The 17329-nt window shown below is 41.2% G+C and overlaps 1 protein-coding gene across 6 annotated transcripts in view; it reads right to left on the bottom strand.

Moving 5' to 3' along the window:
- Positions 1 to 1691: 1691 nt before the first annotated feature.
- Positions 1692 to 17329, bottom strand: part of arhgap44a (Rho GTPase activating protein 44a) — a 64634-nt gene continuing 48996 nt past the window's right edge. The window contains exons 17-22 of one of the 6 annotated variants that reach the window (XM_041777638.1): positions 16425 to 16442; positions 16137 to 16325; positions 14525 to 15037; positions 10008 to 10153; positions 7837 to 8238; positions 1692 to 6138 (exon numbers count right to left, since the gene is read on the bottom strand). In XM_041777638.1, the coding sequence (XP_041633572.1) occupies positions 5984 to 6138; positions 7837 to 8238; positions 10008 to 10153; positions 14525 to 15037; positions 16137 to 16325; positions 16425 to 16442 (1423 nt within the window). In that variant the 3' untranslated portion in view covers positions 1692 to 5983. Of the gene's footprint in view, positions 8239 to 10007; positions 10154 to 14524; positions 15038 to 16136; positions 16326 to 16424; positions 16443 to 17329 lie in introns of all 6 variants that reach the window. The other 5 variants (XM_041777640.1, XR_005991365.1, XM_041777642.1 and 2 more) reach the window with 5 other exon arrangements.

The following is a 17329-nucleotide window of genomic DNA, read 5'->3' as shown; positions in this document are numbered from 1 at the left end:
GTTTTTGAATCTGCTTTGTTCGGCAGTCCTCTGAGGGCTGAGCCTATCCCTGTTGCTTATGCTCCTTTTCTCACAACACTTGTCCCTTCCAGTCAACTTTCCATTAACAGGCTTTGATCCAGCCTCTGAGAACAGCCTACCCTTTCACAAGTGACCTTCTGTGGCTTACTCTCCCTGTGAAGGGTGTCACTAGCTGCATTTCCATTACAGTTTTTTGCAAAATAAAAGTGATATTTCTGAAATTTCAACTAAGTGCAATTGTGCTTTGAATGTGTTTCCATTGTTTTGGGCATGAGCCTCATAATTCTTGTAAAATCTCATCGTGTGAGACTCCACTACAAGGGAGATGGACGCTCAAAACCTGTTGCGTGTTGGTACGGATACGATTACATTTACAGTGGTTGCCTTAACAACCATGGACTCCTCTTCTGTCTACACGTAACGCTTCATATTGTCTTGGAGTGAACTGGTCATGTGACACTGTACGTTAAATCCTGTGACGTGTAAATGAGGAAAAAGTGTTTCCATTGCACTTTTGCAATATATTTCTATATAGAAACATCTGAAAACCACTTCATGAGGGCATAAAAACCTTTTTACAGTGATTTGAGGTTTTTTTTTTTTTTTTCAAAATTCAGCTGTTTCCATTTCCAGTTTTTTATTACGCTATTTAGATTTTGCGCATTTCTAAGGCCAATGGAAGCTAATGATTGTCCTCTGGACAATAGTCAAGTCAGCAGTCTTTCTCATGATTGTGGCTGTGTGTACTGAACCAGAGGGAGTGAATGCTCAGGAAACCTTTGCAAATTGGACTTTTTCACAATATGCTAGTATTTTGAGATAGTAGATTTAAGCTGTGAGTCATAAGCATCAAGATTCAAACACAAAATGTCTTTAAATATTTCACTTCGTATGAGATGAATCTAGAATATTTAGAAGTTTCACATTCTGAAGTGAATCAGGAAAAAAGTGCTTTCACTGGATATTCCAGTTTTTTAGATGCACCTGTATGTAGCTGAATAAAAGTACTTGAAAGTGTATTTAACCTGGATTAATGTAACTTTCCACCACTGCCTTGCTTTTTCCTCTTTCCTCCACAACATGTATAGAGAAAAAAATCAAATATCCTCTAATACAGAGATTTTGAAAGTGTGGGAAAGTGATCCTCCCCCATTCCATGGACCCTTTACGCTCAAATTTAGTGGGAACTGTGAGTTTGCATCTTTGCAGTTGATGCAGGATTAACAGCAGATCATCCTCCAGCCTTGCCTGGTATTTGATTTTGATCATTGTCTGTGCGAAAACCTGCTCTTTCACAGGCTGTCTTAGTATTTAGACCGCTAAATATCTGACTAGAAGTCTTATTACCTCTTGTTGAAAAATTCCCCTGGTTTGGTCACTAGCCTTAGTGCTTTGTCTCAATATGACTCCAGGGTTTACACAGCCTTACGCTGTCATTATCTTAAGCATCTTTGCTAATTAAACACTGTGGTTACTGTGCATCGTCAGGATCAATGCCAGTTTGCCCCATGCACAGCAGAAGTTAGCAAAGCACACCACTTTTTTAGTGGTTTATGGTCCTGCTTCTCCCCTGAAGTCCTGCGGCCCACCTCACACTTTGAAAACCACTGCTCTAATACAACACAGCAAAACCATGCAAACAAACAACACATGAACCAGTGGAGGTTATTACAAATGTAGAGTTTAATATATATATTTATTTCTGACATTCTGATAAGGATTGCAGGTAGGCTTCACAGTACACACTGTGTTCCACTTGATATGCTAAGCAGAGGAGGGAGGGGCAGGGGGGCGTGGGCATGGTGGGCTCGACAAGCGGCAGGTTTTGTTTGTACACTAGTAGTGAAAGCAGAAGGAGGCAGTACATCCACAGGCAACATCTACTCCTCTACCGTATTGCTCAAAACCCCACCGGGGACCATTTGTTTTGATCCACATTCTCTTAAGTCCGTCTTTACCCCTCATACAATCCCTAAAAAGACAGTGATTGACACAAAACGTGGATTATCAAAAGACTATCTAAGCGCATGCATGACACTTTTTCAGATTTACCGTTTTTTTCTTGTTTAAAATCCCCCCTTCAAAATGTAAACAAATTGAGCTTTACGTTTGACCCTAATACAGGTGATGAAGTGATAAAAATGTTGATCCACAGTACATAAAAAGCTTCATAAAACTATGTAACAATGTACCATTTGGTGCAAAAGGTGGCTCCTATGAATATACTCCTTAAGATGACTGTGAGTAAACTAACTGGCTGAAATCATATGAGATGAAATCATGACTTGTGTTTCGGGGGAGGTTACAGATGTTGTTTTTTCATCCAGCAGCAGTTATCACATTTATAATGAGTATGAATGCATGCTTTCAGGTGGCTGTAAATTCCAGTTATTATGCACAAAATCATTGCAGTAATACTGCCCTGTATTGATAATAATACACGCTGACAGGCCCTAATTAACCTTCATCCCAATACAAGCGCTCATTTTCCTGCATGGTGACATAAAATCAGGTAGCCTACAGTTGAAATCGGAGTTGAGTCACATTCAGTCTGCACACAAAAAGAAAGAAGAGATACCCCAAACCTCCTCGTATAAACGTATGGATCCAGCACAGAAAATAAAACCTCTAGTACACATTAATATGCCTATAGTTCCAAAGTAACAGCCAGTGTGAGGGCACTTGCAATTGTTGTCATACAGTATAATCACCACAACTATCAATATAAGTATCAACATCACCAAAAATCTTCATAAACAGAGTCCATTGAGAACACACACTGATGCATACTGTACTGTAGATCAATTTTGGAGTAAGTTTAATCCAGAATTTATAAAAAAAAAAAAAAAAAACTTAAGGAGAAATAATTTGCGATAAAATGAATGGCTTTATTTCTGTAGGTTGGGTAGAGGTGACTTTGACCACTTTTTGGACTGAGGTGGATCAGTAAACACTGTAATTGCACTTTAATTGACAAAATTGTTCTCCTTTGACACTTCAAAAAAGTAACACTGCAGCATCTGTTATTGGATGAATTCATTAACCTCTAATTTAATGGTTGGTGGTTATAACAACCCCGGAAAAGAAGACCAATATTGCCTATTTCAGAGGTCTCAAATTTGAATTTGCATCAGCCTTTCTTACTGTGAGCAGATTTTTTACTTTACAATGGTCAGTTTAATAAAAAAGGTCCTGGATTGCATTTGTGCTCAATATGAATACTTTGTAGCAGGGGTGTCCAAACTTTTTTCACCAAGGGCCACATGCAAAAAAATATAAGGATAACAGGGCCACTTTGATAAACCTCATCTTTAGTTTGTTTGTCAGCAAAACTGATTCAATTTCAGTTAAGGTATGCTTGGTAACTGAATATGCTCAAAGAACCTATAACTCAGCTGTCTATTAATGGGTGACGAGACAAAAAGCCAATCATTGTTAAGGATTTTGAGGTCAGCCAATAAGATTACAGTGAGGCTTGCTCAGCCCTTTCAGGTTCCAGAGGTAAAAATCCCAATCATTTTCTCCCTTTTGTATTCATTTATTAGCCATACTGTCAGAAATATCCAGGTTAGACTAACACAACCTAGAAGACAAAAGTTCACAAGTTATCAACATTTCATTATGAATAACATGATTTATTATCAGTCTTAGGCAAATTTATAACAGCACCCATAATCCTATAGTGCCACAGTGACGTCTCTGATTTGTGGGGCCTGATGTAACTGTGAAAATGTTTACCATACCTGCAAACTGCTGGATGTTGATGAGTAAAAATGCAATCTGAATGCAAACTACAATGTGTTACAATATTTTCTGTTGGGATGTAAAAACTACAATAAAATTAAATGTAGCAAAAGGTTACATGTATGGCATTTTCAAATGCAGTTTTGCACCAAATCAGATGTTTTACAGTCACAAGTATTTTGCTTTGTTCTTGAAATAATGACATCAGGGCAGAGCCAGATGTGTTGAATATCTGGGGCTTAGCCACACTTTGGGGAGGGTGGGGGTCCAGGGGCATACTAAACTAGAAATTTAATGTTTATCAGGCTGTTACATGCTTTGTTTTCAAGCATTTTTAAATACAATTTTAGATTTAAAATGGCAAGGAATGTATATAAATCATTTGAGCAAAAATGATGCAGTTCTGAAAAAAATAGTCAAACTTTATAAGAATATTGGTGCTTTAAAGATGATTAGTTAAACATGCTTTGGAAAATGAGCAGATATTAGAGCATGATCCTTTATCTATTCATCAGGGAGTTATGAATCACTACTATGATTTTGGTTGTTGAAATGTTGTGCATTTCCACCGTTGTCTTAATTCAGTCATGAAAATACAACTGATCAACAATTTCCTTCTGTGAGACTGTTTTTTACAGAACTAACACTGCCTAGAGTTGAAGAACAGTCAAGGACAAGATTCATGTTTTAATGCAGCCCATATTCTATTTAATTTGTAAGATTTAACCATTAAAAAAACGGACCACGGGACAGAGTTGGCTATAGTTTGGACACCCCTGACTGAAAAGGTCCAAAAGTGATCTAATAATTAAAACAGGATCTTTAAAACAAAGAAGCAAAGAACAGAAAGGATGTTGTTTTGCAACTCATCAGCGCTGTAGCATGTCTGAAGTTCAGGAGACAGAAGTATAAAGACTACAATTGATTTCTAGCAGAAAAACATTCTGCGTTTGTGCTGCAGCATCATTGTTACCTGTTGTTAAAGTGAAACATTATGAATCTACAGTAAACCTGTTCACTGTGTGCAGGGACAAAAATAACATCAAATTCTTCATCATTACATTTTCTACACATGATAAATATCAGCACATATATTATCATTATTATTATATATTCTCCAGATATGCATTTTACATATAGTTCCTCTCAGATTTATATACATCAATTTATGTACAGTCTTTGTATTTACACTCGGGATCGAAAGGTTGCTGAACCTGAAGCACTTGAAACAAGGTTAAGAGAGAGACTCATACGAACCTAAAGGCAGTGAAGTCATCCATCCATCGTCATCAGACTGTAACAGCACATGGGTGGTTTAGATCTGACTCTCCAAGGACAACAACAGCAGAAACACTCACACCAAAAATCAAACACTGCCATTCTGAGGCCCTTAATCCAAAAGTTCCTATTGGCTCGTCATGCAAACACGACATGGTGCTATCTTCAAAAACTGGTAGAGATGCATGTTCCAAACAAGGTAATTTACAATAACATTCTTCTTATACTGTGCTGGTATAAAGTGAGTTAAAGTGTTTACCTGTAGGTAAAGAACTACGGATTTAATACGTGAAAGAATAGGAGAAATAAAGACTGGGTGTAGTAAGACTTAAACTGCATTAAGTGTTTCATCCTGCAGGTCAAACCTGTCTCTATAGGGCTCAGCATTTTTTTTTCTAATGTGCACAAAGCTTGAATACCCTGTGAGTAAAATACTCTTCCACTCTGCCTCACTGTTTCACCCTGAGGATGGGCTAACCATGTCAGACTCTGAGTTTCCCTAACCGAAAGTTGTACAACTTGCGAGTATCATATTGCAATTTGATTGCATGTTCTAATAAGGCAAAAAGAAAGTCAAATAAAAACCCACAGAAACACAGACCACTGCATCAAACAACAAATATGAACAAAGCAAAGCAAACAAAAAATATTAAATGTAATACTCATCTATATCCAGTCTTTCCTCCTAAAGGCAACTGTTCCTCCACTATGGCATTTGGGTGTTTTTTTTTTTTTTCTTTTTGTATCACATTTATGTTCTAGCGAGCGTTTGTAAGAGACGAGTTTCTTTGCAGCCTGCAGCAGATGTGCTCGAGTTCTGGTTTCAGGTGGGCATTGGTGAGGCCAGTGTGAGTTTCCATCAGGCCATCAGGTGGCGACAGTTAAGAGTATGTAACAGCCATAGGGGTGCTGGTAAGCTGTGATGCCTTAGCGTCATAGGTCATAGTGTGGTGCTCTGGGGCTCCTCCTCAGGCACAGCATCCCCCTCTGGAGAGTCTGTCACTGCCACGGACCTCCTGCAGGGGGCACCGCTGAACTCATCGATGAGGCTGTCCAGATTGACATTGATGGAGGGGATTTCATAATTGAAGATATCTAATGGTGAGCATGGCAGGAGAGGTGAGTATGATGAGCAGAATGGAGGGAATGGTGATGATGAGCAAGAGGAGGAGGAGAAGAAGGGCGTATGATGATGATAATGAGGTGTAAAAACGGAAGAAAGCAGAAATAATATTAATCGTTTTGAGTCTGGACTCATGGTAAGTGATGTCTGCCCTGATTGAAGTAATCAGTAGATTACATGTGCTTCACATTCTACACAGGGATGTTTTCAGTGTAGTCAACTTTACAGCGACTAGTGCAATACGTCACAGCTTTTTTGTGTCTTTAGAGACGACAACAACAGATACTTAGTCAGGTAAAATACAGAACAAGTCAAAATGACTGCACAATGACACATTACTGTACACGTTTACAACAATGGTCAGATAAACCAACACAGAGGCAACAAGATGTGTGTGGAACTCTGTGGAAAAGATGGCACCAAGACACCAAGTGGGCTTGAAGTAACAATGGAAATCTCATGAGGACCGGATATTTGCTCTAAATAAAGGTATTCTGCTGCGTTTACTAAAAGCAGCAGGTCCTGATGACTACTCCTGTGTAGGAATGAGATGGAGCGTGGCAGTGTAGTAAGAGGGAGCAGAGGTTATAAAAAGCGATGAACCTGCCAAAGGAGGATTAGGGGTTACCTGTGGCCCCCTGATACCGGTGGCAGGGGCGTTAGAGGGGGGATGTCTGCTGGTATAGGGCTGGGAATGGGCAACGAAAGAGGGGAAGGGGCTGTAGGATGGACCTTTGTAAGCGACGGCGTCTGCAATGTGAGCGCAGTGTGGTGCACTCTGGGAAGTCCTTAAGCCATGCACTATTGTTTAAGCTCCACCGTCTAGAGAGCTAACAACCTGCTAAGAGGAAATAGAGAAACTGCTCTGATTGAAAAGCTACTGGTTGGCTGGCATGTTTGATGCAGGCTGCAGGAGACCCCAGAGGCAGCCACAGCACGAGGCCAGGCAGTGAGATGGAGCGCATGGGGGCGGGGACGGTTCTGGCTTACCCTAAAAGTCCCCCTCACACTTAGCCCACACTGAATCCCTGGCCTCACACAGCTGCAAGGTACACAATAGTAGCAGGGGGAACAAGAGAATGATAAATATAACAAAGTGACAGAATGCTTGGTATAAAATGACAGAACACCTCATCATCAGAACATCATACTGGAGACAGAATCTGGGCTTTGTCTGGCTACGTGTCCACGCCTGCCAAGCTCTATGAGATACTGGACTTGTGCAAGCCTCTGATCTACCTCTGCAAAGTGAGGGTCTGGGTAACACAGATATACAGAGAGCACATGATGAATCTAATGGCAACTTCCATACAAGCAGGACGAGCTATGCTTGTTTGATGTTTCCACACATTACCCAGAAACATCATCACATAACACAAGCAATGAGTACATAGTTCAGGAGGTTTGCCACTACGTAGCACAAAAATGCTAATATTTACATGTCTTTTTCTCAGGCATCTGTGTCTAAAAGGCAACTTTTTCATTCAGACATTCATTTGGGAGCAGTCACTATGGGGGGGGGGGTGTCTGTACATCTATTAGTCCTACAGAGTCCTACACTCGTCCGCCGTCTCCATTGGACAGAGCCACAGCAAGTCTGAGAGAGGGCCGCTGCAGCCCCACCTGTGGTGGCGGCGGGGGTGGTGTTGTTGCCATTGGCTGATGTTTACCTGTTGACATGCTCTCCCCGGGAGACAGTCCATCCAGGAGACCCTGCTCCAGGGGCTGGGGAACTGGGGCCATGGCCGGGCCAGTGAGCCCTACAGGGGCTGTGGGTGGCTGCGGAGGGGGCAAGCTGGGTCGCTGCCTGGGCTTAGGGGCGGGCCGCGACTTGGTGAGTGTTCCTGTCAAGGAGGGTGGGGACGAGAGCGAGTGGGGCGCCCCTAGAGGGGTCTGCCCAGGGGAGGATGGGGGCACTTGCCCTGGAGGGCAGGCCAGTCCATAAGGGGAGGGGGTGCTAGGTGGTGTGGGGGACAGGCTGACCGGTGACGGCTGACCTGTGGACTGGTCGGACATCCCGCCAGACTGGCCGTATGGGACCTTGGGGGGCACAGGGGCCAACTTCTTGGAACCTGGAAACATATAACACATTTATATTACTGTCTGCTTTCAACATGGATCATCTCAGGACTGAAGATAGTAAATAATCACAGAATTAAGCTGAGGCCAGACTGCATGATTGTTTTCAATGGTTAGAAAGGTCACTGTGTCAGACTGGGTGATTGAAGAGTCATAAATCTGTGATGTTACAGATAGCTATTATACTGACATTAAGCATAGAGGTATGCGAACAATCATTGCAACCATGTGACACTGGAAGAAAAGAGGACAGGGCTAGACCATATTTGGAATAAAAACTGTAAACAAATATACTGTAAAGCCTACTATGCTGTGTCTCTTTGTCTATCAAAACACGTTTATGACTGACACACTATCTAATGGCATTTAATGACCAGCTTGCTGAATTGCATCTGCAACGTTTTTACTATTTTTCATTAGATGAAATCAGGTTGTGAATTTTGTAAATGATAATTTATCTTTTTTGTTTTTAAGTTTTCACTTGTAAACTTCAGTCTGATAATCACTCTCCTCCATTAGCGATGCACATAGACAGGATACGTGGCGCTATATGAGCCAGTACATGAGAAATATAAGAATGTAGGAGCTAACTTTGTCCATGGATAATTGTTGCAAAAGCAGCTGTCAGTTTTAACTCGTCTTGTCTTAAGTCTGAAGTGGACTTTATTGCTAAAACACAGAAACAATTTATTCTGCCACCTGCTGGTTAACAAGATTGTAGCCAAAATTTTAGCCAGAGCATAACAATATGATGAGCTGAAATTACTTAACAAAGAATCAATATCATGAGAGAAATGTTGTTCAGTTTAGAGATTCTCACAAATTTTTGACAGGGATAAACATTACTTTACCAAGAATAAAACCTGAATTTGAAATAATGTGGCTATTCATCAATGTCATGGAACAAGTCCTAGAAGGCCAGACAGACATCAAACATGCCAGACTTTCTGTTGGGAGGTGTCTCAGACATGATTGTTGTTCACTATGACACCCTTAAGCAGTAGTTCCCACCCTTTTTCCTCTGAGCCCCTCTACTCATAACTAATAAGAAAAGGTAAGCCCCCATATGATCTACTTGGAAAAATTAAACATCAATTTTAATAGACTTGTTCTTTACAAAACATCTATGTATAAACTATTTAGTATTATGACGGTGTATAAGGGCCACTCTAATAATAATTTAAAAAATGATAAAGAGGATCTGTTAATTTAAAAAAAGCCTCAAAATTCTCGAGTTTAAAATAATGGGGGGAAATAATAAGGTTGTTTTTTGTTCATTTTAAAAGTTGTGGATGTATATGTGAACCAAAAATTTAATTTTGAGACTAAAAAGTGAAAAAATCCTACCACAAAAACTTGACATTTTAAAGTTTTAAATGTTTGAATTTAACACTTTTTACATGGGGAAATTTCAATGCTTTTCTTGATGGTTTCTGATTTTTTAAACTCTTACATTCTAAGTTTGATTCCTTGTAAATATCCAACTTTATAATCTTAATTCTTTTTTAGTCATTTATTTTACATTTTTTGCACAAACTGATTGTACTGACATTTCATCTTTTAGGTTGTCCTTAAAACATCATATTTAACCATGCTATTCAAAAAATATATATGGACATCTTATTTTGAAGTAGACAGAGAAAGTAGACAGAGTCCCCAGTTTGGGAACCACTGCCCTACTGGTCCCAAAACCCCTCAACTTTTGGGCTAGGCTACTAAAGACATGAAGTCTGACCTCAGCTTTACAGAAAGATGTGCTCACCTTTGCGCAGGGTGTGTGGACTGTGCTCTGTGGAGTGGGGGGACTGGTTGCTGCTCTGAGGACTACTGCTGGGGGGGACTGTTGGACCTGCCACCTGGATGGCTTTGTGTCCAATTACTGGAGAGAGCTCTTTGCTCTTCAAAGAACTGAAAAAGACAAGCAGACATTAGTGTGTGTGAAAGCATCAGACACATTGTGTCTGTTCACTCTGTAAGGCATATTACCTGAGTGTCATTACCACCACCACCATCATCACCACCAGCATATAATAGTGTTTCACTGCATTCACTTCAAAGTTTTTAACATTACAGCATCTCTGAACCCCACAACATGATGCCAGGCAAAGCTTCATCAAAGCAAGCAAATAGTTTTCAGTCCAAACAGGGTCACAGGATTTTTTCATGCATCTCTTATTTTACAGTGAAGACATAAAAACTGGGAATCTGTCTGCACATAACAACATCAAAATGATGGACATTGATTCATTTCTCCATAGAAAAATGTGTTTGATGGCATTGGCACGTCAGTCAGTTGCATTGTATTATGAACTATAAAAAGACAAAATCAACCCTCTGGCTTATAGTGAATGATGTTGACTCAACTACAGCCCAGCTGGGATCTGAACTGAGCCTAAAGTACTTAGTCTCATGATGGTACTCCAACTAAAAAAGACACTAAGCCTGAAGTTTTCTTCCCAGGATTGGTGAGCAGATGGTGTGCACATTTATATCCAGAAACAAACAAAGAGAAGAACAAGAATGCTTCTTTGGGCAGAAGCTCATACATTTACTTTGTTCAGTGTGTTGTTTACCTTGTATAGACTGTAGTGATGCACCAAAATAGACCTCCTACGTAATCTACAACATGTACTGTTTGCACATAGCAGCTAATGAATGCATCAACCAGGCAGCCACATTATTCATCTTTGCTCTGTGCATTTTGACTTTTATCATATTGCTAACTCAAATGTTATAAAGCAGACAAGCAAATATATTTCTATTGTTCTATATAAAGTCATGTGCTGATCTTATGTAATGGTGTCAAAATCACAAAGAAGCAAAAAAGTCTGCATACCAGGAGGCCACTGATCAAATACTTGTTTATTAAGTGGCATTTCAAGCCAACATGCTCTTCCTCAGACATGCAAATGTATCAATGAATCTGCATCTTAAATACACATACACAGACTGACCACAAGGAGGGAAAAAGAGGGATGCTGTCTGAGGCCCAGCTGCCATACAGGGGCCCATGTAAGTTAGCAAAGATATAGTATATTTTATGTTTAAATTATAATGGCCAAATGTTATTTTTATGCAAAACACTCAGCATAACAGTGTATGAACATGGACCAGTAAGGCCAGTATTGTTGGGCCTGTAACAACTTTTGTTCAGTCAGCAGCACAAGCTGTTCAGACAAGGACAGGGTTTACGACTGCTACTGATGCAGTGTGCATCATCATGATTAAGTGACTACTAAAGAGGATCCATTTACCTTCATGGGCCCTGCTATATTATTTACTTTCACTATGTATGGATGTTCACATGACCCAACACAGCTGAACTCTTATTTTTTTAAATTTGGCACCAAGAAATAGAAATGAGAAAATTTAAATAACACCATACAAAAATACATATCACAGAGAATTAATCTCTGAGGAGTCAGACGTATGCAACATGCACAGTAAAGGATGTCATGTCTAAACACAGAGAAAAATATAAAATCTTTATACATTTTTCTAAATAAAACCAACTTGACACAACTGTGCTAAATATCACTGTGAGTACCAGGAAATAAAGGAAATAAACACTCAAATATATGCAGCTATTAACATGAAGATCTTTGTGTAGCTCTATGACTGAACAAATACAAGGCACACCCACAATACAACATGTTTGGAAACCTTACACTGAAAATATACATTCCATACTAGTTATTACTCAAAAAGAGGATGTGTATGGCAGTTATCACTCATCTCGTTTAGGGATACTGGGGGTGGGCTGTCCCAGCTGTCACTGGGTATACCCAGAACCAGTCAGCAGCCAATCACAGGCCTAAGAGACAATCTACCAGAAATGCTCATACACCTACGGTCAATTTAGAGCCACCAATAATCAAACATGAATATTTTTGTGCTGTGAGAGAGAGTTTGAGTTCCTGGAGAAACCCACGCAAAGAGCATGCAAACTCCACACAGAAAAGCCCTCCCATAGGGATTTAGACCAGGAACTTTCTTGCTGTGAGGCACCCATGCATTTCTGTGTTAGGTAGGTTAATGCTCTCTGTGTGTATGGACATGAAACACATACCTTTGTTGCATGGTGCACATGTCTGTGCTTCTCAGAGGACATTCCTATGTATTGTGCATTTTTAGTTCTGTCAAACATTTTAATTTTTTTATCCTGATTGATTTTCTATAGTAAGTTGCAAATTAATCTCCCTCTTTATTCACATTATTAAAATACAAGCTCAATTACATTTTTTTTTTGTCCAGGCCTTTTTACTCCTGGTAAGACACCTGGAAGGAGGTTTATGGGCCCTTGGGACATCAACAGCATTACCAGGGAGTCATGGCAACCCTACTACCCACCTGGATGGTACTCTAAGGCAGTGCTTACTCGCCACATCTACCCCTTGCTAAAGCTGTGGACTTTGGTATTTTAACAGATTATTTTCCAATGCCCCTGATAATATGCAAGGACAATCCTCCTTCCCACCCTATAGTACCCTAAGGGAGGCTTGCTCACCATTACATGCCTAAAATGCTCCATTTTGGGCCCAAATATGCCTAAAAGTTCTGCACAGTACTGTGTGTTGGTAACCTGGCATGCCACTCATACACAGTGTTTGGGAAAAGGCAGAGCCTTTGAAAAAAAAAAAAAAAACTTGGAGGGTGACTGGAAGAACGTTCTGTCTGTCACATCTTTATGGGCCAATCAGAGCAACAAAACACGTGACCTAGCCGCTATCGAGCTGCGACCCCACCAAGGACTTAAGTCCATAGGGAACTGCATACTGGAACCATGGTTAAGATATGTCAGTACACAACTTTTGTCGTTTTTGAAAAGAAAACAACTCACTGCTGTCCTTTGTTCTTCTTTTAACGAAGAAATTTTGTCAAGTTCTGATAAAACTGATACTTTAGCAGCCTCCACACTAATGTCTTGTGCCATAATTGCACCGGCCTCTTGTTGCTGCTTGCTTATGTCACGACTCCGCTGCCCCAGAAAGTACTGCCCCACTTCGCCGATTGGTACTGTCACTTTCTAACCGGGCCCAAACGTTCAGACGGGAGCTTTGCAAGATGGATTCACCAGTGAGAAACAGGCATATCCATCTGCTTTGCAAGGTTAGTGTGTTGGGTGATGTGCATAACTATTTGCATTGATAATAAAGACTCATAGATACATAGCTGAGGAAGAGCATGCTGGCTTGAAACATCACTTGTTGATGAAGAATAAATACTGGAACTGGAGCATCCTTGTGTGGGGAACTTTTTGCCTCTTATGCTTGTTCTTTTTCGATCTACTACCCTCTTTCAGATGTGCACTTTTCACTTTGATTTCCCCAATGTTTCCTTCACCACCACATGCATTCACTAAACCTGAGGAGTGTAGTGTTCAGTGATTTCAGGATCATCTTAGACACCAGTAACATTTAAAATAATGTTTTCCCCTTATTTTGATTCCAAACACATTTATAATCATGGTATTCAGACACATTATCATGAAGAAAAGCTGTAGTTAACATTATGCAATAGAGATACATCATACATACATGCTGGGGAAGATACAAATCACGATTTAACTCATATGAACTCACACAACGCCTACAACAGTATCCATACTGCAGCAGTCTGATTTTGGATTATGTGACATCCAATTAACAGCGATCTCCTGAAATCCCTCTGAGCCATTTGAATTGGAAGTAATGGAGATATCAAATCAAAAGAAGGAGCGTTATCAAACGAGCATGTGACTGACTCCTGACAAAGATTTGCTGTAATGATCCGGGCTGTCCTGAGCAGTCAAAGACCTATGAGTCAGGGGACTGAGACTGCCACTCCATACAAAGTCAGCACTTTAGCTCTAGCCGTAAGATACTCATATCATAGGAAGATATTCTATACCCGACATTATTGCATACTGCATTTTTACCCCTGAAAATCTCAAATCAGACATGATGTTTCTCCTCCCCTGGTTAGTAAAATCTGCTGCAAACTGTAGAATAAATACATTCATATGCTATTTGATAGCCATATGCAGCACTGACCATGTATTTATCGTCTACTCAATACCAGCATGAAACAGAGCGCTGTATAAGCCAGTAACATCCTTAGTTGCTAGGCAACCCCCATGAGAGGCATCCCCCGACAACCTGAATGTTACAGAATCTGAAATATGAAATCTGAAGGGGGAGGGAGAAAAAAGCGAAAAGAAAATATGAGCCAGCGAGCTAGAGGAGAGGAGAGATACAGCTGTGAGACATCCACAGCGGCCGATGGTGTGTTTGTATTTACCTAGTCAGCCTGGGGGGTCCTCTCTCTCGGGCACATGGACAGGCAGCCCACGGCGGGGGCGGGGGCGCGGACGAAGGGAGGCTAGGGGGGTTGCCAAGGGACTGGTCATGGCGAGTTAGTACCAGAGGGGTTTTGATGTAGAGAGGTGAAGCATTAGTATCTGGAGGGGGGCCATGCAACATGTCACCTGGGGGGCTGTGCTTGGGGAAGTGCAGACAGCTGGGCTTGGGGTTGGAATTGATGTCAAGTGACGAGGAAGAAGAGGAAGAAGAGGAGGACGGAGGCGGGGCCGGGGGAGTGAAGCCTGACCAGCGCTGCGGGGGCGGGGGTGAGGCAGGGGGCTGGGACTCTGGACCCGGTGCCACGGGGCGAGCGCAGGGTGGGGGTTTGGGGTAGAAGTGGTGTGGGGCAGCGTGGCAGGAGGAGGTTGGGTAAGGGGGGGGTGGCCGGTCCTCCCCTGGGTGTGGGTGGGCATGAGAGGTGTCCGGCCGATTGGGCGACACGTTGTCTGAGCTGTAGATATTAAGAGAATAGACAGCACAAAAAAAACAGCTCTAGTGATTGAACAGGGAGACGCACTGGAGCCATAAAGGAGAAGCTGTTTTCATGATCAGGGTGTTAGTGTTTCACTTCATCCGTAGCCAAAAACAGAAGAAAAATAATTGCATTTTAGGGTGGGTGGTGGGCACCAAGCTAAGCACACAGTCAGCTTAGTGCAAATACAAGACAAGCACAAAGAAACAGCAAAAGAAAAGAAAGTTTTATCTGCAAAAGAAAAGAATTCAGTGTGTAGGACTCCTGCTGTGATCACCTTGTGTCTGCACACTGCATGGAGCTGTGAGGATCTGGACTCAAAGTGCAGTGCTGGTCTGCAGCTTAGAGTATTATCAAGCTGAGCTAATAAATATCTCCTCGATGCTGCATATGGAAACCCTATCTGCCCTTATCCTACTGTATAGCATATGAATTGTTTGCATTGCAGGTCCTGCAGTAAGCCCAGGGCAGTGTGAAACAGACACAAAACCCTTTCATCGGCTGAAAGAGTCACAGGAGAGGAGGGAGAAGCCAGCCAAGCCAGAAGCTGTATTATCTCTTGTCTGCCACACAGGCAGAGCCAGCAGCTGAGGTGATTATTCATGTGTTTAACTATGATAATCATTTCAAAAATGGTGAAATCAGTCTGAGTGTCAACAGAAAGGGAAAGAAAATCACAACCAAAGCTGAGAAAGCCAAGCCACAACAATGAGATATTGGAAATATTGGCATGCTTGCAAAGGACTTGCAGAGATAAGCTGAGTGCCATGGATAGACTGTTAAGAGTGTTTGGTCTAAATCCTTTTCAAGTTGTTGAAAACTTAGTTGAAATTTTGCAACACAGTGACACCAACTTGACAAACAGCATGAAGTGAAAAATGAGAAGAGTGACATAACAAACTGAGACGAAAAAGGTGTTGATTTAAAGAGACTTAAAGGAAATTGCAAAAAATTAAAGAAGAAATAACTCAGCCAAGGATTTTGATCACTCAGAGCTTAGAAATTTCACGATGGTGATGATGGTGGCGATGCATGGATGTGTGAGGAAAGGGAGGACGGCGTCTTCACTGTGACTTACCAAACCCTCTCTCCAGGTGGCGGTGTTGCTGACGGGGAGGTTGCGAGTTCTCCAGGCTGCTCTGGGATGAGAGTGTCAGCGGAAGAGCCAGGGCCTTGCATGCCCGGAGGGGTGGAGGAGGTCTTGCGCACTAACGTGGATGAACCCTTACGAGACACCCAGGAGGTATCCATAACCCTGACGCCCATACTGGAAACAAACACAATTTAAATTTATGTACGATGATGAGAAAGGAAGGGGTGTGGGGGGGGGCTGAGGGAAAAGTGGGAAAAAGGCATGATACAGTACCTTTGTATCTTCCTAATGCTGCGTTAGTAAGGGGAAGAGAGGCAAAAGGGATATGAGGTCAGAAATGATGCAGAAAGGATACACAACTCTACACTTAGATGCCCAATCCCAATCTCCAAATTAAGCCTACGAACTGAATCTGAAGACTTTAAGACAAGAGGTGGAAGCTTTTTTTGAGGGCCACGGCTGATGCACTGTTTTACTTAAGGGTGACCTGTGGTAAACACAAAATTTACTTTTAAAGTCTGTATTTGTGCATTTTTAAGAATTTTTTTATGGGAAATAAGGTGATTTTTGGGCGATAACAAAGAAATTAGCCATACAAATCAGAGTGAAAAATAAATCCTGACAAAATCTAGATTGGGATCTGGCCATTAAAAAAAATGGTGGTTTTAGTTTTTTTTTTTGTTGTTGTTGGTTTTTTTGTGGCCATATTGCTCCTCTCTAGTGCAAGGCAATCAGAAAGCACTCACCCAAAGACAGAAAAAGTTTAAGAATATTGCATTCAAATAAAAGCATGGTTACACTGGAAAAATGTTCTCAAGTAGAGGTATAATTTCTGGTCTATAAATCAAGTAAAAGTAACTCATTTAAAGTTTACTCAAAGTACTGAGTAGTGAGTTTTGATACTTGAAGGGGTTGTACATTTAAATATTATCCTTCCCTCATGGGTAATAACAATAACAGAATATACACTCAACGACCACTTTATTAGGTACACCTGTTCAATTGCTTGTTAACATAATAGCTAATCATCCAATCAGATGGCAGCAACTCAATGCATTTAGACATGTAGACATGGTCAAGATGACTTGCTGAAGTTTAAACTGTGCATCAGAACAGGGAAAAAGGGGATTTAAGGGACTTTGAACATGAATTCACATGGGCTCACCAAAACTGGACAA

The sequence above is a fragment of the Cheilinus undulatus genome, linkage group 21 (assembly GCF_018320785.1).
Source record: "Cheilinus undulatus linkage group 21, ASM1832078v1, whole genome shotgun sequence".
Classification (NCBI taxonomy): Eukaryota; Metazoa; Chordata; class Actinopteri; order Labriformes; family Labridae; genus Cheilinus; species Cheilinus undulatus.
Note: the sequence above shows the minus strand (reverse complement) of the source record. Positions and strands in the feature narration are given on the sequence as shown.